At 40.7% G+C, this 25,250-nt stretch overlaps 1 protein-coding gene across 3 annotated transcripts in view; it reads right to left on the bottom strand.

Moving 5' to 3' along the window:
• MMADHC (metabolism of cobalamin associated D) overlaps positions 1 to 17,622 on the bottom strand; it is an 18,590-nt gene extending 968 nt beyond the window's left edge. The window contains exons 1-7 of one of the 3 annotated variants that reach the window (XM_024202816.3): positions 17,487 to 17,622; positions 16,766 to 16,811; positions 12,519 to 12,663; positions 12,028 to 12,245; positions 8,343 to 8,448; positions 6,139 to 6,269; positions 3,170 to 3,256 (exon numbers count right to left, since the gene is read on the bottom strand). In XM_024202816.3, coding sequence (XP_024058584.1) covers positions 3,170 to 3,256; positions 6,139 to 6,269; positions 8,343 to 8,448; positions 12,028 to 12,245; positions 12,519 to 12,663; positions 16,766 to 16,774 — 696 coding nt within the window. In that variant the 5' untranslated portion in view covers positions 16,775 to 16,811; positions 17,487 to 17,622. The other 2 variants (XM_024202818.3, XM_024202819.2) reach the window with 2 other exon arrangements.
• Positions 17,623 to 25,250: the final 7,628 nt, after the last annotated feature.

The following is a 25,250-nucleotide window of genomic DNA, read 5'->3' on the forward strand; positions in this document are numbered from 1 at the left end:
AAGAGGGAGGGTGTTGATTTTTTAAAAGAGAAACAATTAATTCCTAGCCCCAAAGGATTTTGACATAGGTTGTTAAAAACACATAATTAAACACTTTGTAAGCTGTGTTTTGGCATAAGGACAGTGGTTGCCCTTAATAATATGTTCTGTTTTGAAATATTTTACTATTTCTTGAAGCATTCCTTAGGATAAAGAATATCCCTAAAATGGTAAAATTGAAAAACAGAACAGTAGAACTTTTAAAAGGAGTTATTTCTGAAGAGTAGTTAAAGTACATGCAAACAAGTACACCTTTTTCGAGTTAACTGTCTAATTTGCTTTACTTTCTAAAATAAAAGGCACAGGCACCCACTCTCACAGAACAGCTTGCAGGACCAAGAATTTAATTCTTAAATCCCTATAGACTTTACAAATTTAACATATTATTAAGCACTCGGACTATTCCCCCCCCCGCCACTTTGTTAGAAGTAAATGCAGCTACTGAAACATGGTACAGCAAATATCCAGAGTTTTTAAATGGTAAAACTGCAAAATCCTGGAAAAGAAAAAGGGGGATTCTAAATGGAATAGTTGATCCATCTTAACTACAATGATTCTAAAAGATATCATCATCATCCATAAAATGATTGAGGTATACGCCAATAGTTTTTAGATTTTTCTTTGCATTTTGGAAATAAAAGTGAATGACAATTGCTACAGATTTCTACATTTTAAAAGTATTTCCTCTTTAAAAAGATTTTTATATACCAATTTCAGAAAACATGTTATTCATAGTAAAAGTCAATTAAAAATAACTCTTAAGAGTGATTTGCATCTTCAAGGTGCTTTACATATATTAATTATTCCATACAACAACATTTCTTCCAGGTGGCTATTCACATTTTATATATGAGGAAACTGGGGCACAGAGATTAAATGACTTGTGTAAAGTGATGAAGCGGGTGTTGGGACTGGGATTAGAATGTAGGAGTTCTTGTCCCCAATCCTGTACTCATATATTCTTATTTCAGTAATGATAATATACACACATTATACATCTAGTATATTTCATATACTAAATAGTATTTAAAACCAAAATAAGGAAATAACCTGAGGCATGCATACAGACATCTATTTAAATAGGATTTAATATGCCCAAGTCTTTTCACTTAAACTGCATATATGCAAATAGCACTTTCACATGATCAGATTTTAAATTGAGGTATTTGTGATACATTATGAAGTTCCCCAGCACAGAAACTGATTTTGAAATCTTCACTGTAAGTAGATGCATGAGTAAATGCTACCCATTGTGATTAAGATTTGCAGAATAGAGCCCAAAAGCAGAGACCTCTACCAAACTTTTAGTACAGAATAGTAGCAAGCCAGCAAATTTCTCAATAAATGCATGAAAGTGTGAGAAACCTGTAAGTTTGAACAAAAACAGAGAAAGCTATTTATTTTGCCTTCAACTAAATTAAAAAGGTGGATGGAGCTAGGGCATTCAGCATCATTTGCGGTAGCCCCTTGACCAGCAGCATCATCAGTAGCCCCTTGACCAGCTTTAAAGAAAGCCCAGCTAAACCTATTATTTTCCCTCCACACCACAGTGATCACTGACTTTATTCAGTTTAAAAATAACCAAAACAAACATCTTTATATACTAAAAATGCTTAGCTCGGCAGCTACAATGTTCTAATGTGGTGGAGTTTATAATATTGTTTCTCTCGTACAGCAGTGCATACCTGCACCAGGCTTTGGTTAAAATTCTCTTTGTAGTCTAGAATGGCATAGACCAGGGATGGGCACCTGGCCCCAAACTATGGGCATGTCAGGGTGCACCTCTGCCAATGTGGAGGCAGTAACCAAAGCTAGGTGCTGGAACCCCTTCCTTGCTGGTAAGACAGAGGGCTGGCCAGGTCAAATTTGATTGGCAGATGCCTCTTCAAATCTCTTCTCATCAGAAAACCAGGGTCTCCCACATTCCAGGGGAGCACTCTAAGCACTGATTGGGAAGAACTCACCAGAATCTGATTGTGAGCTGAGAGCCAATCAGCTACTGGTGAAGCAGTAACTGAAGCTAGGTGGTGTGGGGCAGAGTTTGTGCCTACATTGATGGAGTAGAGTGGTATGAGCCAGCAGCTTTGCTAAAAGACTACACCACTCAGCAACCTGGCTCAATCTTTAAAAAAAAAAAAAAAAAAAAAATTCTGTATGACTAGGCAAAAGGTTTTAGTGATCCTCTACAACCTTGAAGTTGCTCATTCCTGGCATAGAAAAAGAGCTGGACTTGTATATTATGTGCTTGAAGAGGATTACTTATGGTTCAATGAAAGAAGAGCATAGTAAACTCCACTTAACTAGATTGCACTTAATAGGCATGACAATTTTAATGACACATATTCCAGGTAGCCACTTTAACTTGATAATGAATGCCAATGGCTGTTTAATAGGGATAATATTAGCATATATTCCACATAATGGGGACATAATTGACTAGTGCCAGGAGACTATTTTGTTGTTGTTACCCAGTTGGTAAATAGCTGTGAAATTCTGGTCTGTGTGTTAGATGTGTACTTTTTTGTTTTAAAGTATGCTGTAAATAAGGATGAAGAGATGCAGTGCAGTCAATTTCAATTCAGTTCAATATTCAATTTGTCTTAACTTTTTGAAAAAAGTTGTCAGCCTTAGTCAGAATGGCTATTTGAATTATTAACCATCTGCCAGTATACCTTAAACTAGAGCATTCTACTGTATTGCTACTGCAAAAGGGGATTTCAATACTGTAGTGCCAAGGTGTCCAAGAACTCAAATGCTATCAAATATTCCAGAGAAGAAATATGCACTGATGTACTCCCACCCCATTCTGCAGTGACTGTATACTTCTAAGGAGAAGCTAGTTCATTTTTTATACTCCGACACTTAGCTTCTTTGCTACAACCATTCTTCAGAGTAGCAATTGCAATGATGCTTCATGTAGTGTGGATAAAAAGTAACTGGCAACTGGGCCAAGACCAGGATGTCAATTTAAGACACCAAGGGAGCTATCAGATGGTAAAAAGTTTTTGGTCAACACCTAAAAGAGCTGGATTTGAACCAGTAACCAACAGGTAAAAGGATCCACATACTATTACCAGTCTATTATATCAGTCTCCATTCTCCACCCATTCTTTTCAGCAGAGTAACTTACCGCCAATCCTGATGATGGATCAATAAAGTCAGCCCAATAGCCTTCAGACAACAATGCATAGCAAATTTCTTTGGCACCATTAATGAACTACAAAAAAAGGGGGGGGGGTAGGAGGGAGAAATAATTACATTAAAAAGGAGTGCTCCTTTTATATGTAAATACTGAATGAATTTTTAAGTTAAACCTAGTGCAGAGCCTCTCTAACCTGCACCAATAAATGCCAAATTTAACGTTAAAGAAAAAGGCCAACAACAGTACTAAAAGGAATAAAATTAACAACATATGTTAGGCTACTACAATCACATGAGATTTAAAAGAAATTCTTTGTGCCACTCAGTAGAGGATTAACAGTTTGTTCAAGGATCATCTAATTGCTTTGATTGCTCATGCAGTTTGCAGAATCATACCTGCTAAACCTCTGTAAAAGTCAAACATTGCTTCAATTATTTCTCTACTTCATGAGTCATTTACAGATCAAAACTGAATTTCCTAGTTTGCTACAACAAGCCATTAAATATACAACTTTAAGTATTTCCAAAAAGTTTTGTTAGAAGATATCATGGAGAACAGGACAGCAATGTGTGGTTGCTCTGAATAACAGAAGTCTAACTACAAGTCCTTTGAAACATAAGTCTGGACACCAAATAGTTAAAAATCTATTTAAAAATATAGTTTTATAAGTATTTGATACTTTGACTACTGAAACCAACTGTAATGCTGTCGTTAACCATTGGGAAAGATTAGTTGGGGAATTCAACTCCTCCGAACATTTCTGGTCATGCAAAGAAAAGTTGTACTGTGTGTTTCCCAAATAAATGGGAGGAAGCTGGTTAAGAACTTTTGAGGTTTTACAGCAATATTTTTCAGAAACAAGCAAGCCACACAAGGATGAGAACATGTCAGATTAACATCTCACAAAAACATACAAAAAGAAAGGAATTTATATTTTAGGAACAATTTTTAGTACAGCTGGGTGATGGGATATGGCCAAGGTTTGTTTAATGTCTCTGATGTCATCTTGTATTCATTTGTCTAATAGATTTTATTTTAAAAAAAACAAACACCATCAAAGTTGTGACACACACACCAGATTAGATACCATGTTAACCCAATTGGTAAAACTACGCTGTTTTGTCTTGATACTGCAACAAAAGATAGTATGACATCATGAGGTCCTAGCCTAATACACATGTATAATCTATAGGCATATTACTGGACTAGTGGAAGACCAGACTCCTTAATATTACTTAAAATTTAGATTGTGTACTTATTTCCCTATTTTTTTATTAAAAATCAAAAGATGCCCGTATAAATGTAAAAGTTGAATTTTTTTCTAATGTTTATGCTCCAGACACAGCCCTATGTCTCAAAATTTTTAAAGAGTAATTCACAATCTGATTAGTCAGTCAGTCAACATCCCTTCCAGTGGTCCAAAATATCAAGAGCTCTACCTTACTGTTGATCTATTCTCCCGTTTCTCTATTTAAAGGTTCAGTGGACCTGAAGACTCATTTAAACTTTAAAGTAAGTCACAGACATACTAGTAAGCAATCTAAGGACAGCATTTAATGCATAAATTTTGGTAAATCAGATATTTGGATCCAGTGTTGTAACTGTCTCAGAGCAGTCACTTAAAGTGATGTGTTAATTTAAACTTGAGTCTTGCTACTGTAAACACCCAGATATGTCTGTAAATAACCCCCATTACTTTAGCAAAAGCCTCTCACATTAAATTAGTTCTTTTGAAGTTATTTCTAACCATCTACAAAGCAAACAAATAGGCCATTTTATTGTGAATTTGCTGTTAGTAACCTTTAGGCCAGGAGGTTACAGCTACACCCTTACAATGATTATATTAGAGTTGACAAGGAGGTGCACATGGAAGAAAGATGACAATTAACATATAATTAGACCAGATTACAACGCTAAAGACCAACAGACCATAAATAATTTAAAGACAAGGACACACTAAAATGAAGGGAATTTTACTTTGTATGCAGTCTTCATGCTGATATTTTAGACTGCTTATTCCTTTTCCTGCAGTAACCCTTACATTGCCTCTACTGATAAACTGCATTTATAAATCAATTTCAAGGATCATGAGTAGAACTGTTTTCATCTTAATTTCTACTGATGCTGACTCCCATCCATAATTAGATGGATTGGTAGACAAAAATCATCATACAGGAAGGGAACCTATCAGTTAAAGAGATTTAAAAAACAATCAAAAATTTTAAAGGGATATATTTTAAGATAATGCAGTTAAGAAAATTAGTGTCAGCAGTAAACACTGACATCTGCTGGAATATACAACAAATTCACAACGTTGCTTTTTCTAGAAAGAGACCTCTAGTGGCAATTCAACTAGATTCACTTGTATTAAGCTAATGTGGAAGATTAATTTGTAAATGTTAATGACATTCAGGTTAAAAGCATTAACTGAATACATTATCAGAATATTAAAAAACCCCAATCACTGCTTTGTAGGTTATAAAACAGGCCAATTTAGCAAACGCTGTGAAAGGATGTGAATGAAATCATGCAAAGCAACAAAACAGCATGAAATGAATTGCTCTTGCCCTACAGTGATAAGGAAAGATGGCTGTTATTCCGTGTAGAATATTGACCAATTATAAAACCAAGTATCTTGGGTAATATATGAAAAGGCTTTAATGCACTGCCACATAACAAGATGACTCCTTAACTCATCTCACCACCAAATAAGATTAATATTCAGCATTTTCACCTAAAGATATCAAAAAGAGTTTTGTAAAACTGGTGAAGTTCATTTTCCCCATTTTACCAATAGAAAAAAATTACACTTGGCTAGGTCAAGGGATCGGTCTAAGAAAATTAGAGAGTAAGCCAGTTCCAGAACTAATAGGTTAAAATAAACGAAAAAGGGCCCATCTACAATAGATATGACCACAAATAAGAATATGCTGACACCAAATACAAATAATACTTACGTTTTCTAACAACAATTCTCTCTCATCTTCCACTTCTTCACTCCATATAGTCATATCATTTTTAGTTTTCTGGGTTATGGTTAGTACTGTTAGATTATTGGCAGTCACCTCTGGAAATATTGATTCAAAGTCTAGAGAAATGGAATCAGCATGTTAGGAGTGTAATGGGTTGGTTTTGTATATTTTATGCTTTTTCCACTTCAGACAGAGTACCTCAAATGGTCAGGAGCTTTTCATTCAGTGTGCTACATTTCACTTAAACTATTGTAATAATAAAACTTCACCAATCTGTACATTTTAAAATTGCATGCAAATAAGTATCTTACTGCTCAGCAAAGACTTAGTAGCTGAGTTTGGTACCCAGGTATTATGCGAATGAGATTTTATTATTTTAAAACATACTATAGTACAACATGAAGTAATTACAATTAAACTACAGGTGTTAATTATCCTTGCATTAATTGTGTGTTTACACTGTAGGCCAAGGGCTTGATTCAGAGATGGACTCAGGTGTGGTGACACAATGTCATAACACCTAACTTTTAGAGACGTACAAAATTACTGGGATTCACAAAGCCTGGGTTAGGTGCTCAGACTCCTTGTGTAATGATGGGGGAGAGACAGGCACCTAAGAATGGGATTCACAAAAGGCAGCACGCTGACTGAAGAACTGCCTAAGCTAGTTAAGGGGAGATGCTGAGGAAAAGAGTGTATGCTAAACCCTGTCCCTCTCACATAATTAGGCATCGGCAAAACAGCTTACTTTAAGCACATTTGGGCTTACCTTTTCCAAAATCGGTGGGGTTTTTTGCTCAGTTGTGGCCTGCGGGTTTTTCTGCTTCACTCCAAGAGCTGCTTTTTCTCTGGGCTTTTTTTTTTTTTTTGGACCATGACCTGTCTCCCCACACTCAGCATCATGACACCACAAGCCCCACCCCCACAACTTTTGGAACCTTTGGACTGCTTTTTAAGACCATTTCATGCTTGTGGTCTTGAAGTTTTTGGCCTGGGTATGACATGCCTAAGTCCACAGGAAGGTGCCTCTTTCTAGTTGGGATTCATAGCTGGGAGCCTTTTCCTAGAGCCTAATGCATAGAGGAGGAGAAGAAGTCATTGGGCCAGAAACAGTGGGAATAAATCTATAACCTGATGGATAGGGCACTCACCTGGGAGGTGGGAGACCAAGGATCCAGTTCCCCACCTCCAGTGCCTCTATTTATCCATAGTGGAACAGCTTCAACAGGAGAGATTAAGGGAGACCCACATCACAATATCCCATAGCCTAGTGGTTAGGGCACTCACCTGAGTGGCAGATCCCTCTTCAAATCCCTTCTCATCAGAAAACCAGGGTCTCCCACATTCCAGGGGAGCACTCTAAGCACTGAACTAAAAGTTGAGGGAGGTGTGTTCCCCACCATGTGTGTGGAGTTAGGCAGCCTCTGAGCATGCCTACTGGATTGAGCTCTGCAGGTGAGACAGGTGCTCCTCTGTCTAACTTCCTCCAGTTTGTGGACTGCACTGGGGCGTTGTCTGCCTACAGCGAGGTAGCAGAAACAGGCACCTAGGAAACTTTTACTGCAAAAACATAGGCACCTAAGTCCCTTTGTTAACCTAGCCTCAAGAGTCTTGCAGTCACACAATACCCCAAGTCCATCCAAAACTATTTCTGTCGCATGGGGAGGAGAACTAGAAAGAGGAGAAGCCAGATAATGGGATTCAGTAGCTCCACGGCAATTCTCCCCATGTGAAAACAGGGCAGAGGAGTGGTTCAGATATGGCAAGCATGCCTACACAATCCATTGGATCACAAGCCTATACGGGTGCACACACAGCAGCTATGGAGGTAGTTTTGGTCAGACTATAAGTGTACCATGCCTTAAAAAAATAAAAAAGACTTCAGCTGACCTTTTAATTTTACTACTGAGTCACTAATTTTTAAATTACTTTACAAATATTGCTGTTAATAGTACAACAATTTTGTATGCATTTTCATATAGAGTTAAGGATTTCATTATGTAAAAGGTAAATCTTTTAGTAATCAGCTAGTAATCTGGATTATTTTTATTGCGTTTTTTAATACTGTGAAGCTATAGGAACAATAATTCACATCCTCCGCCACCTTGGTCTGATGGTGAGAAAAGCTATATATTTTTACTTCATAAAAACTTAAAAAATTAAACTGTTCAAAAATGTGAAAGATGTACCTTTTCGTAACAGTTCTGGACAAGTTTGTATTGCACATTCTATCTTAGCATTTTCAAAGTATGTTTCAGCATTATTTATTTGCTGTTTAGGAGGGACATCAGTGCCCTGAGGAAAATCAAGGAAATACAAATGGGTAACTTTCAGGTTCATAGAATGTGTGACATGATTAACAATTAAAATAGTATTTCCGACTGGAGTTGTGTAATCCCCAGATCCTGCAGACGTTTATTCATAGAAGTAGTTCCATTGAGTAAAGGGCTGCTCACAAAGTTTGCAACAAGTCCCTAACCCTCATTATCACGCCATTTTATAGGTGGAGAAACTGAGGCTTTTTTGAACAACGTCAGAGTAAGTCTGTTAGAACTAGGTCTCCTGACTCCCAAGCCTATGATTTATCAAGATCAGCCTTCTCCTAAAAGCTAATCCTATAACCACTGAAGTCAATTGTAATTACTTGTGTAAGGGAAGCTGCAATATCAGGCTTGTGTATCATTAAAAAAATATGTACTAAATGTGTAACAAATGAGTTTTGAACTTTTACCACCGCATTTACATATACCATTTTCATATATCAGATGGGTCTAAATGCACTACTTTATATTTAATTGTACTTACATTACACCTACAGCATTCAAATAAATGGCTAAAACAAAATGGCTTTATAAATCTTTAAAGTGACACTTTTAGCATGTTCATGCATTCATAATGTGTGCTGCAATTAAAAAAACTAAACAGATGTAGATATACCACTACAGGAGTCAAAACAAAAAATTACATAAGATTATGCAATGCTCCTAGACTTGATATTTTGCAAGCAAATTTAAGTACCCAACTGTTGTAGCCTCACAGCTAAAACTATCCACTACTACTGCCATATAAGATCTTTAATAACTAAAGCTACTAATCTAGGGCTCTAGTTGCTACAATTTGGGTTCTGTAGCTGCCTTTCATGTGGAAGTTCTACAACTAACTTGCAGGAGTAAACTGCAGTTCTTAAGAGGACAGTGAAAACAGCCATCTGCTATGGGAGAATGAAATGTTACATCAGGCTTTCCACATCTGTTCTACACCTCAACATGGATTTCTTGGCTCTTTAATCTACATATAATGTGAAAGTTATTTTACCATTAATATGGGATTCCAGCGAGCTAATGTAGCAATTCCCTTTGACAGTCTAATAATGTTGAACTAGTAAATACAGTTTTTCTCTAAGAGGACTGTATGTACAGTATGTTTGTAGAGCATCTTGAGCTGCAGCGAATGCAGAGGCACATGGTCAGTCTATAAAACTATTCCTCTTAAAAAGACTCAACATATTAGGTTAGCATTTTGCTATAAAATGTTAATCATCAAGCAGGTTTCTAGTGTATTCCTCTCTGTGTGGAAAATAACCTAGTGGATCTGCTGATCTTGCCAAAGAATTCACAAAAAGTCACTAACTGAGGTTCGGGTGCACGTGTTTTCATACTCAGATAACACTGCCATTTTCTGACTGCTTCTCTCATGGCTCTTCCTCTCTAGTTTGCCTCACATCCAACCAGCCCTTCCACTTACAAGGCTTACAAATTTACAGGACACCCAATAGCCAGAGGAGACTAAACCTAGTTGCCAAAAACCAAATCCCTCTCCATAATTGCTGGGGAAGGAAGCGAGCTGGTATTCTTACCAGGTTGCTGTCTATTTACCCTATTCAGAGGCTCTATCTTTTGAATCAACCTCTGGCACATAGGAGTCCGATAAATTTGAAATCCAACCCAGTACACTCTGGCTGCTGGAAGGTAGTTGGGCCTCGGCTACTTAAACACCTCTCCTGGGTGCTCTGATGGGGGAGCTGGATCTCTCTCCTGCTGCTTTCTAGTTGCTATGGGATGGGATGGGATGGGATGGGGGGGGGGGGGGGGGGGAGGGATCTCTGCTACTCTACCCTCCCCTTGCCTCCGTTTCCTGGTCCCAAGAGAAAAGCTTCAGTGTTTGCCTTTACTAATACTCAGAACTTTCCCAAACAGCAGCAGCGTGAAATTGACCTGATTCTTGTGTACAGCCTCCTGAATAGCAGCAGTGCAAACTGACAGTGCTCTTATCAGTCTTCTCTCTACAACAGCTTGGCAAAGCTATAAGCAGCAGTAGAGGCGCTGGAGCTTTCAGTCTACAGATTTACTTGCAGCCAGAGAGAACCTGCATCAATTACTCTTGGTTCACTTTTTTTTAAACTAAAGCTTTGATTCCACAGAAGTTCAAGGTGCTGAGCCAGAAAGCTCACTATGGGCAAGTGGATTACGTACACAAGAAATACTGTACAGCATTTTTACATAAAAAATAGTTTATCATAATTTTTAAACTGATTTCCTATGTTTGAGGATGCCACAAAATTCATGTGGGCCGTGGAAAGCCTATATACTTGCTCAGTGATACTCAGACTGAGGCTTGGGAGAGGCAAGCGGCTCTTTAACGCTTCTCCTGCAGCTGTTTGCAGCAATGATATTAAAACACTGTGATTTAATTATTTAACCTAAGCCAGGGTAAGGCAACCTATGGCACATGTCCCGAAAGCGGCACATGAGCTGATTTTCAGCGGCACTCACACTGCCTGGGTCCTGGCCACCGGTCCGGGGGGCTCTGCATTTTAATTTAATTTTAAATGAAGCTTCATAAACATTTTAAAAACCTTATTTACTTTACATACAACAATAGTTTAGTTATATATTATAGACTTATAGAAAGAGACCTTCTAAAAATGTTAAAATGTATTACTGGCACGCGAAAGCTTAAATCAGAATGAATAAATGAAGACTCGGCACAGCACTTCTGAAAGGTTGCCGACCCCTGACCTAAGCTATTAACCAATCAGGTTGCTTTTACTATGTTATTATAACCAATTGTAGTTGATAAAATAATAATACTTGGCCAGCCGTTTTGCTGTGAGATTACATACATACATACATACATACATACATACATACACACACACACACAAAATAAATAAAATAATAATCACACTACTGTGGCTTTTTTGGATAATGCTGATCCCTAATTTGGCTCCAAAAGCAGTGAGGTCTCAGTATCACTGATGACATTATACATGAGCTAAAAATTTCTTTATATACAAGGCCAGCAAATATAATAGTCAAATTGCCTACTGTTAATAAGGCATCTCTGAAGGGAGTAACTTCAACTACAATCAAGTTTAGTTAGTACACTTCTCATGTTGGCTTTCATGAACATACAAGAACCAGAAGCACAAATAAGGGAGACTTTGTCCTAATGAATTAGACCCATCCAATCCAAAGGAAATCATTAAAAGTTAACAATTAACACTGATCTGTTTTTTGCAAAAACAGATCAATAAGACTAAGTCAACAATTTGTTTTAAAGTTAAATTAACCTAATCTTGTTTTCATATAGCTCATATGAATAAGCAGCTATTTAAAATGCTATTTCATTAGACATTTTGCAAAAAATATTCACATTACTCATAGTGTCAGGAGTTTTAAAGGAGACAGTTGATGATTTTCTTGGGAAACAAATGTTCTATATGATCCCTCCCCCCATCTTTGTTCATTTTCATCTCGTATCACTTTCAGAGCACTATCAATATTCTATTTTTGGGAGATTACTGTTTGGCATATAAGAAAATCAAAACACTACTACAATTTTCAGCTTCATGTATTAAATTATTGTTCTTACCTGATACTCATTTATGTATTGTGCCATCACAAATTCATGTCTCTCACTTGATAAGGGCTCCACTAATATATCAGGCAAACTTTTATGAACGTGTGTTTTCTTCTGAGAAGCTGTACCAGTTAGGTGACAATCGAAACCTATATTACCCGGGAGCTGGAATCTCTGGTCCTGAGGACCAAACGGTCCCATTACTTCATCTGGCCACACAGTTCTTGGACCTGTCAAAAATTGAGGCTTACATTATTCTTCACATTGAAAAAATACAGTTATTTTTAACTCCTAAATAAAAACATTTGAGTGCAATCACATAAAACAGAAAAAAAAAAGAAAGTAATCACAAAGATTAAGTGAAAAAACTAAATGTTTCACCATATTAAAAAAAAAAAAAGTAATTTTATCTCTATTTATTTATTTATTTGAGACAGATAGTTTTTAAGATGTTGAACTCTGGTAGGCAGTAAATGTAACAAAATTCGTTTATTTTTCCTTACATATATCAGGAGGTGCAGCAGCAACATGAGGCTCATCTGAGCCAGAAGATCCTGCTGTGGAAAAAGCCTTGGGATTTACAAGCCTTCTGACCAAGGAGTAAAATCCTGGTAGATAGGTCACCAGTCTTGCTCTGTTACAGAGCACCTAAAGAGGATGAAAGAATAACTGAGTGTCATCTGTTGCAAGTAAAAGTGATCAATGAATTTACATTTAACTTTTTAGAATACAAAACTACATGTAACTCCATAGAAAAACTTATAGCAGTGAAGTGTTATTAATTGTATTTTTTAACTGTAAGAATATTTTACACTTTATTAGTACTGTAAGTTTTCTATTCAATTTTGATAAAAGGAAACTGCACAATGCAAACAAAAATGCACACTGAAATACCTCCACACTTGAGTTACAGTTAGAAAGGGGTTAATTGTCAGGGGTATCATTGTGACAACACATGAATGTAAATATGTTTATGTATAGGGTCATGATACGCTAGGTATCATTTCCCCTGTTGTTACATTTGGGGCGGGGGGGGGGGGGGAAGAAAACAAAAAAAAAAAAAAAAAACTAAAAATACAAAACAATCAGGAAAGTTGATCTTAGAATCCATCAAAATATTTTAGGTAAGTAAATACTGATATCTAATCTTAGTGCTTTGCCCTACAGACTAGCACTGTGTTTAGTCCACCCCCTTTTGCAAAGGTATTACAGGATCCTCAGAAGAATAATAAAATGTAAAAGAATGCTAAAGCGCACACAGAGTGCACACACAAATTTATTTTAAAACCAAATTATCAGAATGGGCAGGAGTAGCAATTCAGTCACTATACCATCTACCTGCAATATTTCAACTTGAGGGACACAGTCAAGCCAGGTAAGCCTAAAATTAGTACTGACAACATTATTTTGCTCTGCAGACACAAAACATATTTTCAGCTACAAAAAACCAGCAATATGGGCTTATCAGGTCACATAGCTCTTGTGTATTCTGCAGAGGCAGAATTTGCCACAGAATTGTGTTTCCAAGTCTAAGGATTCAATTACAAAAATACAAAAACAAAAAGACAACACCTACTTCTATGACGATAAAGAAAAACCTTAAAAAACAAACCGAGCGTAAATGGATGCAATGTAGTCTTCCCGAATCTGCAAACAGCCTGAAACAATAGCACTCGGAAGTGTGACCAACTCCAATTCATCTCAATGTTGTTAACTCTGAATCCTAATGATGATAAATTTAAATGTCAACATTGTTCACTATTTTACTGTTGATTGGTTTAGCAAAAATATCCAGCTAATGTGATTAAGCCCAGAAATGTAATCTTCTCCCCAAGTTTCAAGAACTCCAACTGCTAAGTATCTAACTGCTATAACTTCAAGCTTCCAACAACTTCTAGTATCTCGACTTCAACAATCCAATTATGCACTCAAAAAACAAATCTGTAGCCAATTCAATTTATTTTACTGTCCCTAAACATTTGAATTTTAATACCAAAATAATAAACCATTATATTTAATTAAATAAACTCCTTCATTTTTAACATACTTAGAGCTACCACAAGATTTCCAACATGTTGAATTGCAGTGCCCTAAAAACTCAATCTTGCTGCTTAATTTAGGTTCATCTTGTGAGACAGTATTTGGGCCTTTGTTCTACTTTCCTAGAACTGGGGGGAAATTTTTGAAAAGATTTTCAGGGTAGGACTAAATCTTAAGGCTCCAGTGCTATACACTTGTATGCACACACTTAAAGTTAAGCATGTGAATAGTCCTATTGACTTTAATGGAACTGCTCACATGCTCAAAGTCAGACACATGCATGCATGCAGGATTGGGACCTAAGCCTGTCAACCTGAACACAAAGCCTTTACATAGTAAAGGCTAATGTACCTTATACATACCCATCCTTTTTTGTTATCTAAAATACATATTAAACTGACAATATCTGACCAAAAACAAACACTTCTTGTATGCAGTGTTGTTGTAGCTGTGGTGGTCTAATATCTTTTATTGGACCAACTCAGGGGTGGCCAACCTGAGCCTGAGAAGGAGCCAGATTTACCAATGCATATTGCCAAAGAGCCACAGTAACACGTCAGCAGCAGCCCCCCCATCAGCTCCATCCCCCCACTCCCAGTGCCTCCCACCCACTGGCAGCCCCGCCAATCAGCACCTCCCCCTCCCTCCCCGCACCTCCTGATCAGCTGTTTCATGGCGCGCAGGAGGCGGGGGAGCGAGGGCATGGCAGGCTTAGGGGAGAGGGCAGGAAGGGGTGGAGTGGGGGCAGGGCCGGTGGCAGAGCCAGGGGTTGAGCAGTGAGCACCCCCCGGCACATTGGGAAGTGGTGCCTGTAGCTCCAGCCCCGGAGTCGGTCCCTATACAAGGAGCTGCATGTTAACTTCTGAAGAGCCGCATGTGGCTCCTGAGCCACAGGTTGGCCACCCCTGGACCAACTTCTGTTGGTGAGAGAAACAAGCTTTTGAGCTTACACAGAGCTCTTCTTCAGGTCAGAAGCTTAAAAGCTTGTCTCTCTCACCAACAGAAATTGATCCAATAAAAGATACTACCTCAACCACCTTGTCTTTCTAAAGACAAACACCACAATCCTGCAGACACTTATACATGTACATTTAAGAACTTGACATGCACCAACATTTGCAGGAATCTAGACTTTAAATTGGAATTTTGGGCCCAAAATTCCATTAAATTCAAAAGCCACATCACAGCATAGCGCAATCTGATTCCACCTCAATGCTTTACTTGAAATGGGGCACTGTTGCAAATTCCATCCAGGAATATCAAAATAATAAAACTTAGCACTTAAGGCCCAATTCTACAAACACACACCCACAAAGAATGTCACTGACGTAAATGAGATTATCCATGTTCATACTTCCAGGATTAGGGCCTTACAGCATTTGTTATCCTTAGATCTCAAAGGCCTGGTCCACACTAACCCCGCACTTCGAACTAAGGTACGCAAATTCAGCTACGTTAATAACGTAGCTGAATTCGAAGTACCTTAGTTCGAACTTACCGCGGGTCCAGACGCGGCAGGCAGGCTTCCCCGTCGATGCCGCGTACTCCTCTCGCCGAGCTGGAGTACCGGTGTCGACGGCGAGCACTTCTGGGATCGATCTGGGATCGATTTATCGCGTCTAGACAAGACGCGATAAATCGATCCCAGAAGATCGATTGCTTACTGCCGGACCCGGAGGTAAGTGTAGACCTACCCAAAGTGCTTATAATCAGTACACAATTACTTGAAATCAGCTTTAAGTAATGGCTTTCACTGCCTTGTATTTCACACTATTCTATCAAATAATTTTTACAGTTAATATCAGCACAATCAGAACTCAATTTTTTAAATTACAATTTGTGCTGCCAGAGCATCCGCTGAAATATCAAAATTTGTTATTTAATGTGAAAGATTTATACAAGATAAATTATTTAGATTGTTGGACAATTTAAAAAAAATATTTTTTAAACTCTATAATAAATATTAAAATATATTCAAGACACAGAACAGACCTATATTTTTAGTTTATTGTACACACAGTATAACCACTTAATCTTTACACTTACAGTTTACATTATCACCAGAAATCTTGTGTAAAAGGATACCCTATATCAGGGGTTCTCAAACTTCATTGTGACATGACCCCCTTCTGACAACAAAAATTACCACATGACCGCAGGACGGGGGACCGAAGCATGTGCATAAGTATTTGTAGAACTGGTGACAAATATATGAATTTATAAATCAGCCTCAAAAAATTCAGCCAGTCAAATTTTTCCATCAGTCAACAATCCAAAGCTGTTTTTATGTAAAAAAAAGTTGCGTTCAACAGAACCTTTTATGAACAACCTAACCTTATGTAGGAGAATTGCACAGAATTTCACTGATGCCATGAAAAGATCAAAGAGAATCTGGTGCCATATAAAACATTAACAAAATGTTTTGTAGTTTGCATGTTGTCTTATCTTAGAGACACAAGGTGGGTGAGGTAATACAGTATCTTTTACTAGACCAACTTCTGCTGATGAGAGAGACAAGATTTTGAGCTTACACAGAGCTCTACTTCAGGTCTAATCTTCAGATATGAGGGGCATGAGGAGTCTTTCATGGCACCCAACTGAAGTTACACTACAAATGAAAACTAAGTTTCCTGCTTAATGCTGTTTAGCTTAATGATACAGCCAACATTATAAGCTATTGGTAGCAGAGCTCAATGACTAAGTTACTCACATTGGCCATTTCTGAGGGTTGTTTCTCTATTTAAATAAAATCCTTCCTGAAACAGAAGAAAGAAATATCACACACGAGTGACTGGTTATATACTGTCAGATACTATGGTTAGGAGGATGGTAACAAACCTATCTAGAACATGCAACTGCTTCCGTGCTGCTGCACTGCAGCTCTCCCCTATGGCCTCCAAACTGTACCGCACCATTTCCAGAACTCTGCCGGCAGCCACACTGACAGCTTGCAGGGAGCCCGAGGCCCTCAAACCGACATGAAACGGGCCAGACTGCGGACAGCCCCCCGCCTTAACAGACAGCAGCACCCGCGGAAGTGGCAGGTCCCTGCCTACAACGCCGCCCCTTAACCCCAGCGGAGGCTGCTCAGAGGGAAGTGTTGGACGTTTAAACTCCTGCGGCCTGCGCTGGGAGCCGCCAGAGGGGGAGGCGATTTACTGCAGCCTCAACCCAGTACCTGCCGGCCCCCGCCTCTCAGCGCAGCGATGAGTCAGCGGCCTCGCCCGCCTTGTACCAGCAGCCCCCGGACCCCCGAGTGCAGACGCGGCTTGCCTCGGCACAACAGCCCCTCGGGTCCAGCTCACCCCCGGCAGCTACCCGGCGAAGGGCCCTTCGCGGTGCAACCGCGCCCGCCCGACCCACGGCCACACTCTCGTGCAGCCCCGCGGAGAGACAAGAGCAGGGGTCGGGGTCGGCGGCCGGACTCCTACCTCTCTCACCGCTCTTCCTGCAAAATGGCGCCGCGGCCAACGAATCGACTCCGGGAGCGCATCGATGAGGAGAGCGCCGAGTTCATCCAGGCCGCGGAGCGGGCTGCGCGAATCGGGGCGCTCGCGGCACCGCCTGCGCTCGGGCTCGCGAGAGCGGCGATTCAGTCTCCGCGCAGCAGGCGGAGCAAATCGACGCACGCTGCATCGAGGAGGGTGGGGAGATCGCCGAGCCCATCGATGAGGCGGCGGCAGAAAGGGACTCGCTGGGGCTAGCGGTGCGCGCGCCGCCCTCTGGAGTTCTGTCCTGGGCAGAGGCTGCAGGGCCCAGAGCGGGCGCCGGGAGACGCGCCCGAGCAGAGGGGCCCAAGCTCCAGCTGCCGTCGGTTTCTCAGCTCTGCCCCGGGACAGCGGCCCGTGAGGTCAGCGGCCGTTCCAGGCCAGCACCGCTCTCCCGTCCCGCCGGGATCTCCGCCCGCAGGGGGCATGACCCCGACCCCTGCTGGCAGCCCCCCGCTGGGGAGCCCCTGGCACAGCTCAAGGCAGAGCACGGAGTCCTTGAGCTGCACTGGTGTCAGGAGTCACTAGAGACAAGCTAGGCCAGGTCACGTTGTTGTTGGACCAACTTCTGTAGCGAGAAGAGAGACAAGCTTTCCAGCTACACAGCACTTTCCTTCAAGGGCTCATAAAACCTGTTACCTCACCCAGCTTGTCTCCAACATCCTGAGACCAACATGGCTCCTACAACACTGCAAACAGCTTCACTTGGGCCTTGTCTACACTACAAAGTTTTCTCTGCAAAAGTTATGCCGCTTTAATTAAAATCACTGTTGCATGTCTACACTAGCTCCTTGTGGCAGCAGTATGCATCCACACTAGCAGCTCTTGCATCAACACAGAGAGCAGTGCACCGTGGTAGCTATCCCACTATGCAACTGGCTGCGCCTCATCGGGCAGATACAGCATCACATGATGCAGGTTTCTCAATCCCTTCAGGGAGCACCCTAGTAGATTGTCAGCCCCTTTTTCAATTTAAGGGTGTGGGGGGAGGGAGAGAAGAGTGGTGTGTCTGGGGCAGGGGAGACAACAGGCTGACCAACCTATCTTGGGGAAGGGGGACACTCTCACCCCACATCAGCCCCTGGCGCTGCTCCACACAGCAGTCTCTCTCGAAGCAGACCACTCTGCGTGCCAACGCTTCTGTGATTCCCTCTAAGTCCTCCCACAGCCTCTTCAGCTGCTGGGAGCAGCATCTTGAGCAGCTCTTTGAGCTCTCCATGCCGAGGAATGTCAAAAAGCAACACTGCAGTCTCTCTCTCTCCTCCCCTCCGCAGCAGTCTGCCTGGTGCTGTGTTCCTAGTGCAGGGCAGAACCAGGGGTCAGCAACATGTCCGTGGTAAAAATTTTGAGATCTGTGATAATTTTTCAAGAAACGCTCCTGTAACAATGCTGGTTCTGGTGGGACCCAACTGAGAGTGCCAATTCAGGACCAATTGCTTAAAACAGGGCAGTTACAGCCCAAGGCTGGGGTTTTTCCACCTCTAAGGCAAACCAAACCAGCCAGACAAAGAGGACTTTATAGTCTCACCCCACTGGCTAACCACAAGTCACACAAGCAATTCCCTTAGACACTCCAGTTTTCCAGAATCACCACCAGTGCCACTCGTTATGGGGACAAATGGTTATGAAAACCAATACCCCAGTAAAAGAAAAAGGGTTCTCTCGATCCCAAAGAATCAAGCCCCAGACCCAGGTCAATATACAAATTAGATCTTACCCACAAATCACGCTGTTGCCAATTCTTTAGAATCTAAAATCTAAAGGTTTATTCATAAAAGGAAAAAGATATAGATGAGAGCTAGAATTGGTTAAATAGAATTAATTGCATACAGTAATGGCAAAGTTCTTGGTTCAGGCTTGTAGCAGTAATAGAATAAACTGCAGGTTCAAATTAAGTCTCTGGAGTACATCCAGAGCTGGGATGGGTCATTCAGTCCTTTGTTCAGAGCTTCAGTTTGTAGCAAAGTCTCTCCAGAGGTCTGAAGCAGGATTGAAGACAAGATGGAGATGAGGCATCAGCCTTTTATAGTCTTTTCCAGGTGTAAGAACACCTCTGTTCTTACTGTGGAAAATTACAGCAAAATGGAGTCTGGAGTCACATGGGCCAGTCCCTGCATACTTTGCTGAGTGCAAGGCGTATCTGCCTTCTCTCAATGGGTCAATTGTATAGCTGATGGTCCTTAATGGGCCATCAAGCAGGTTAGGCAGAGCTAACACCAACTTGTCTGGGATGTTTCCCAGAAGCATAGCATAAGTTTAAAATACAGACAGTATAGAGCCAATATTCATAACTTCAACTAAAAAATTGATACACATATAGACAGCATAATCATAACCAGCAAACCATAACCTTGTCTTAGACACCTTATTTGACCCCCTTTATACAAGATTTGGTGCCACTACAGGACTTTGGTTGCAACCATGTTCTATATGGTCCCACTTCAAGTCAATAACGTGACAGCTCCACACAGTCAGAGTAATGAAGTTATGTGGTTACTTAGTAAATGCACACATACAATTTTAAATAGCTTTTAATAAACCAGCTGCTTCCATAACAAAACCAGAGTGAAATCCTTGATCCATTGGAGTCAGTAGCAAAACGGTCATTGACTTCAGTGAGGTCTGGATTTCATCCTAAAATTCCAATGCAGACAAAAGGTAAATGCTCTCCAACTAATCAAGCAAAACCAATCAAAACAACATTTTCTAAGGTAACATTTAACTATGATCTTCCAGTATATCTTGTCTATCTTTGTCTCAGATTGAGAACACTTTGGGGCAGATATGATCTTTTTCTTGCACAGTGCCAAATATGTCAGCACTTAAATAAAAAATAGCAAGAAGAAAACAGTGAGTATTTGAATACACTAACATCAATGGAATGGAGAAAAAACACCTGCTGTCTTCCAAGTCCTAGTATATCAAGGAGATGTGTGTGAAATCTTACCTGCTTGCATTAGGGATATGCAATGTGGCCCTATCCAGCACAGCATTTAAACTTAAAATTAAGCACTTTAAGGGCTTTACTGGATCAGGGCCTAAGAGGGGAAAGAATAGCAAAAACAAAGTGATATCTGAATAGACAATGGGGAGAGAGATAGAGGTCAGAGGAAGTTCTCCTGCAGCCCAATCAATATCCACAGGACTGTCTCACCTCTGCAGGTGTTCACTGAGATACCTATCCACAGTTTGATAGTGTCTTTGTATATGTATGCAGAGGCACCCTTGGTGTCAAAGAGTGAAATTTTTGCCCTCCTCTTCCATGCTGTATATACCTGGGTATCAAGATGCTCACAGTGCAGTCCTCCACCCAGTGGCGTAGCCAGCTTTTAAGAGGAGGGGGAGCAAAGATAAAAAAGGCGCCCCCCCTTGGCTCCTCTGGCCATGCCCCCTTGGCTCCTCCTCCGGCCGCACCGACCCTTCCCCTCCATGGCTCCTCCGGCCCTGCTGTGCCACCCCCATGACCCCCCCCCCCCGCTCCTCCGGCCGCCATGCTGTGCCCCGTCCCCCGCTCCTCTCTGGCCCGGCCACAGCTGCCGGGCCGCCAGCCTGGGCCCCGCCCCCCGCTCCTCTCCAGCCCGGCCGCGGCTGCCGGGCTGCACTGCGGCCCGCCAGCCTGGGCCCACCCTTGCTCCTCTGGCCGCTTTTGGAAAGGTGGGGGAAGCGGCTGCTTCCACTGCACCCCGCTAGTTATGCTAGTGCCTCCACCTCCAAAATGCATTTGTTCTGAATGACCAGACTTTACACTAAATGATGTAGTTGAAACCAGACAATCACTACATTCTTGAATGAACGCACACAGGAAAGTGATAAAAGACAAAAACACCATATCACATGTGGGTGAACACTTTTCACAAAGTGAACACTCTAAATCTGACCCATCAGTCCTCATCTTCAAAGGAAACCTGCACAACACTTTAAAAGATGAGCCTGGGATCTTAAATTCATAACTTTGTTAGACACTAAAAATCATGTTCTTAATAAAGGCACTGGATTTACAGCTTATTACAACAATGTGTACAGCTGATTACAAAAACTAACCCCCCCCCTTTTTGTTCTATAACTACAGGGGTGTTGATGGGCGACTTCACCTTGAATGGTCCCATAGAATGTGGTAACTACTTATGCTAAATTATCTGTTTGACCTTGTATTTAGCTGTGACACTGAGTACCTTTCCCAGACCTGAAGAAGAGCTCTGTGTAGCTCTCAAAAGCTTGTGTCTCATAAACAGAAGTTGGTCCAATAAAAGATATTACCTCACCCACCTTGTCTCTCTGGTACTGATGTGCTTACAACACTGCAAACAGACTTTCCTCTGTAGGGTGATATTGACCTGCTGAAAGAGCCTGGAAACTAGTTAAGTGCAGTCCCTGCTGTCTATTCAAAAAAAGACAGTTGTTTATGGTTATTATTTTATTGGCACTGGCACATCTAAGATTCTCAACATGATATTTTTAGGGCTAGGCTCAGGATTTGGGTACAAGAGTACAGAGATACATGTATCTTTTATTGTAGCGTGGTGCAGTATTGTGCATGTCCACCAGGTAGCAGTAGCTGTTAACAGAAAGTCTGTGTGCAGTGCAGAAGAAAACTAAAGCTATGGTTATTTTAGGATTTGCAAATAGAATGAAGAAAAATGAATAAAAGTGTGTATTATTATTATTGAACAAAACAAAGGGGGATATGTTCAAAGGCACAAAGGGCAGTTAGATACCTACGTTCCATTGAAAGCCAATGGGAATTGGAAGCCTAACTGCCATTTTTGTCTTTGAAAATCTCCATTGGAAGTGCTATGTGTTTTCCCAAAGCACACTCTGCAAAATAATAATAAAAAGACTTTTGTCTTGTGTTAACAAAACCTACCAATCCTCCTTGTTTGGGGAACTGGTGTCAGATCTGCTTGGGAGGCATGAGCCTTTTCATAAACAACCACATTGGGCTAAATGATATCATTCCATTGGCTCAGTTTTAAAATTAGGTTTATTCATTTACTTGCTAATTCATAACATTCATCACAGTGTTTCCTAGTCAGTGCAGACTGCTGAGGCTACTGTGTACATGCACATACATTAACACACTCACTGTCTGAACATGAATCTCTATTGTGTTCTGGGCCCATTATGCTGCTCTAGCATGTCAAGGGAGCTGGAAGTACAGCAGATCATCTGGCCCCCAGGAAATTCTGCCATCATAGGAGGAATCCCCAGATGGTGTAGAGGGTGTAATGGCTTTATATTGCTCTCTACATAACCCACTGATGTAGTGGGTGAGGGTGCTCAAACTTGTACACAGAGGGCCCAGCTGGCCCAAGAAAAGGGGAAATGCAAAGATGGCTTACAGCCACTTTTCTCTCTCCACCCCCCGCAACCCTGCACTGAACATAGCTTGGCTAGAACAGAGGATTAGAATCTTTACACCTCTAGCTTCCAAAAGGTTCCGGCAGGTTCACGCCTGTCTCTGTATTCAATGACAATTACATTATTCTCTGTTTCAGACAACACTTAGTTAAAGCATGCTAAAAAACTTTAGGGCGCACCAGCAGGGTCTGCATGCTAATGCTCAACACGTTAGTGCACTTTAGAAATCACAACTCCATTACTCCACTATGTAGATGAGCCCTTGGTCACTCAAGTTAATAAATTTAGGATCATTTAGGGATAGTCTCCACTACCGCGTTACATCGGCACAGGTGCACCGATGCGACTAACACGTCTGGTGAAGACACTTCTGTGCCGATGGGAGAGCACTCTCACACTCCTGAGCGATGTAAGTTACATCGACTTAAGAGGTAGTGTAGAAGCCCTATGATTCCTCCCTTTCCTTCTCTCAAATCCTGTTGCTTTTCCTTCTAGATCTCCAAAATTTGTTCCTTCATCTCTGTACCCATTTTTGAATCTCTGGTCCATTCCCTTGTTATTTTTCACTTGGACTATGATGAATGTCTCTTCTCTGCACCTAATCATTTAGGTTTGCTCTTTCTTGCTGCTCAGATATCCGCCCACATCTCAAATCCCTCCACTGGGCATCTTCTTGTCTCTTTCCACTTCAAGTTTAAACACTCCATCCTCAGCCTCAAACCTCTGCATAGTGCCCATCTCTGCCAGCATCTTGGCTCTTGCTAAGTGTCTACTACAGACTCTCTCATGTGCTATGTTCTTCCAAGTGCTTTCACCATAAAACCAGCTCCACCAAACTCACAGTTCTGAACTCTTTCATTCTGTCCCCAAGTCTGAAATAGCCTCCCTCTTCCAGTGTGTCACTCAGCCTCTTTATGTGTTCAAGTTCCTCCCAAAGCCTTCCCTCTTTGTGCCATGTAACAGAGAACCATTCACCCTAGCTTTCCTGCCTCCCCTCAGAATCCTATAGTTTAGCTTGCTTTACAATAGAAATATGCTAGAATTTGATGGCCGGGGATGGGGAAACCCTTGGAACTAGCAACATGTGCCAAAAGATAAAGACCCAATGCTTTACTTTTATGTAGCATTCTTTTCCCCAGCCTTTATCAGTATTTTGTCTAAATTTAGATTGTGCAATCTTTGGGGCAGGGATATCCCTGGTATATCTGAAAAGCACCATGCAAACTAATGGCACTATTTAAACACTGAAATAATAATACAAAGGGAAAGAGGCTTAATGCCACAAAACCTCTGTACTTTGAGGCTTGAGGGTATGTCACTCGCACTGTAATGTAGATGCATCATACACCAACAGAAGGGATTTTTCTATTAGTGTAGGAACACCACTACCTCAAACAATATTAGTTATCTTGACAGAAGCCCTCTTCCATCAACATAGCTGAATCCACGCTGGGGGTTATGTTGGGATGATTATGTCTGTCAGGGATGTGTTATTTCTAAATGTGTAAGAGCTGTATGCTGCTTCCCTCTACAGTAGAGGGGAACCACACATAAAACATGTTAGAAGTAACAAGATTAAGAAACTTTTCTATTATTTTTGCTGTTTCATTGCTGTCTGTTCAAGGCAGTGATGATGGTTAAGTATAGGTGAATTTAAACTCCTGTCTTCAAAATAAAAAGATTAGATGTCCATATCCCTTAGTGAATGAACACTTGACATGGCCTTCAGTTTGTTTCAGTTATAAAACAGCTCCTCAGATGATTGCTTTGTTCTGCTGTTGCATTATTAGCATAAAATAAATCTATAGGCTTCAGTGCCTAGCTCAAAAATCTAAAAATCAGAAAAAAGTATAGTAGCTTCATTATTCATAGAAGTCACATCCATCCAGTTACAGAGGGCTCCTGCTCCCACTGAATTCAGTGACAGCTTTGCTGCTAATTTCAGTCGAAGCAGGAGTAGATTTTATTAAATTTTAAACAATGACTATTTCTAATTTCAGCATTTTCATGCATTCATTTTTCCACAAAACAATTGCACACAATTGCTTGGTGCACTTGGCAATTGGATTATTTCTATGTTATCACAATCAAATCTCATTTGCTTACAAATTAATAATTGTGGTGGAACTCTGAACTTAGGTATAGAAGGCTTGAAGAAATGCAATTTTAACTATAGAAATTTCATTTGTTTTCTTCTCACAAAACTTTTCTAGATTTTGTTTAGTCTATATTGCCTTGGAATCAGGCAATCCCAGTTTTAACAATACCATAAGGTTAACACTTCAAGTTTCTCAAATCAGCAGGGCCGGCTCTAGAATTTTTGCCACCCAAGGCAAAAACAATTTTGGC

Source organism: Terrapene carolina, unplaced genomic scaffold, assembly GCF_002925995.2.
Source record: "Terrapene carolina triunguis isolate 2854851 unplaced genomic scaffold, T_m_triunguis-2.0 Scaffold62, whole genome shotgun sequence".
In the NCBI taxonomy this organism is placed as follows: Eukaryota; Metazoa; Chordata; order Testudines; family Emydidae; genus Terrapene; species Terrapene triunguis.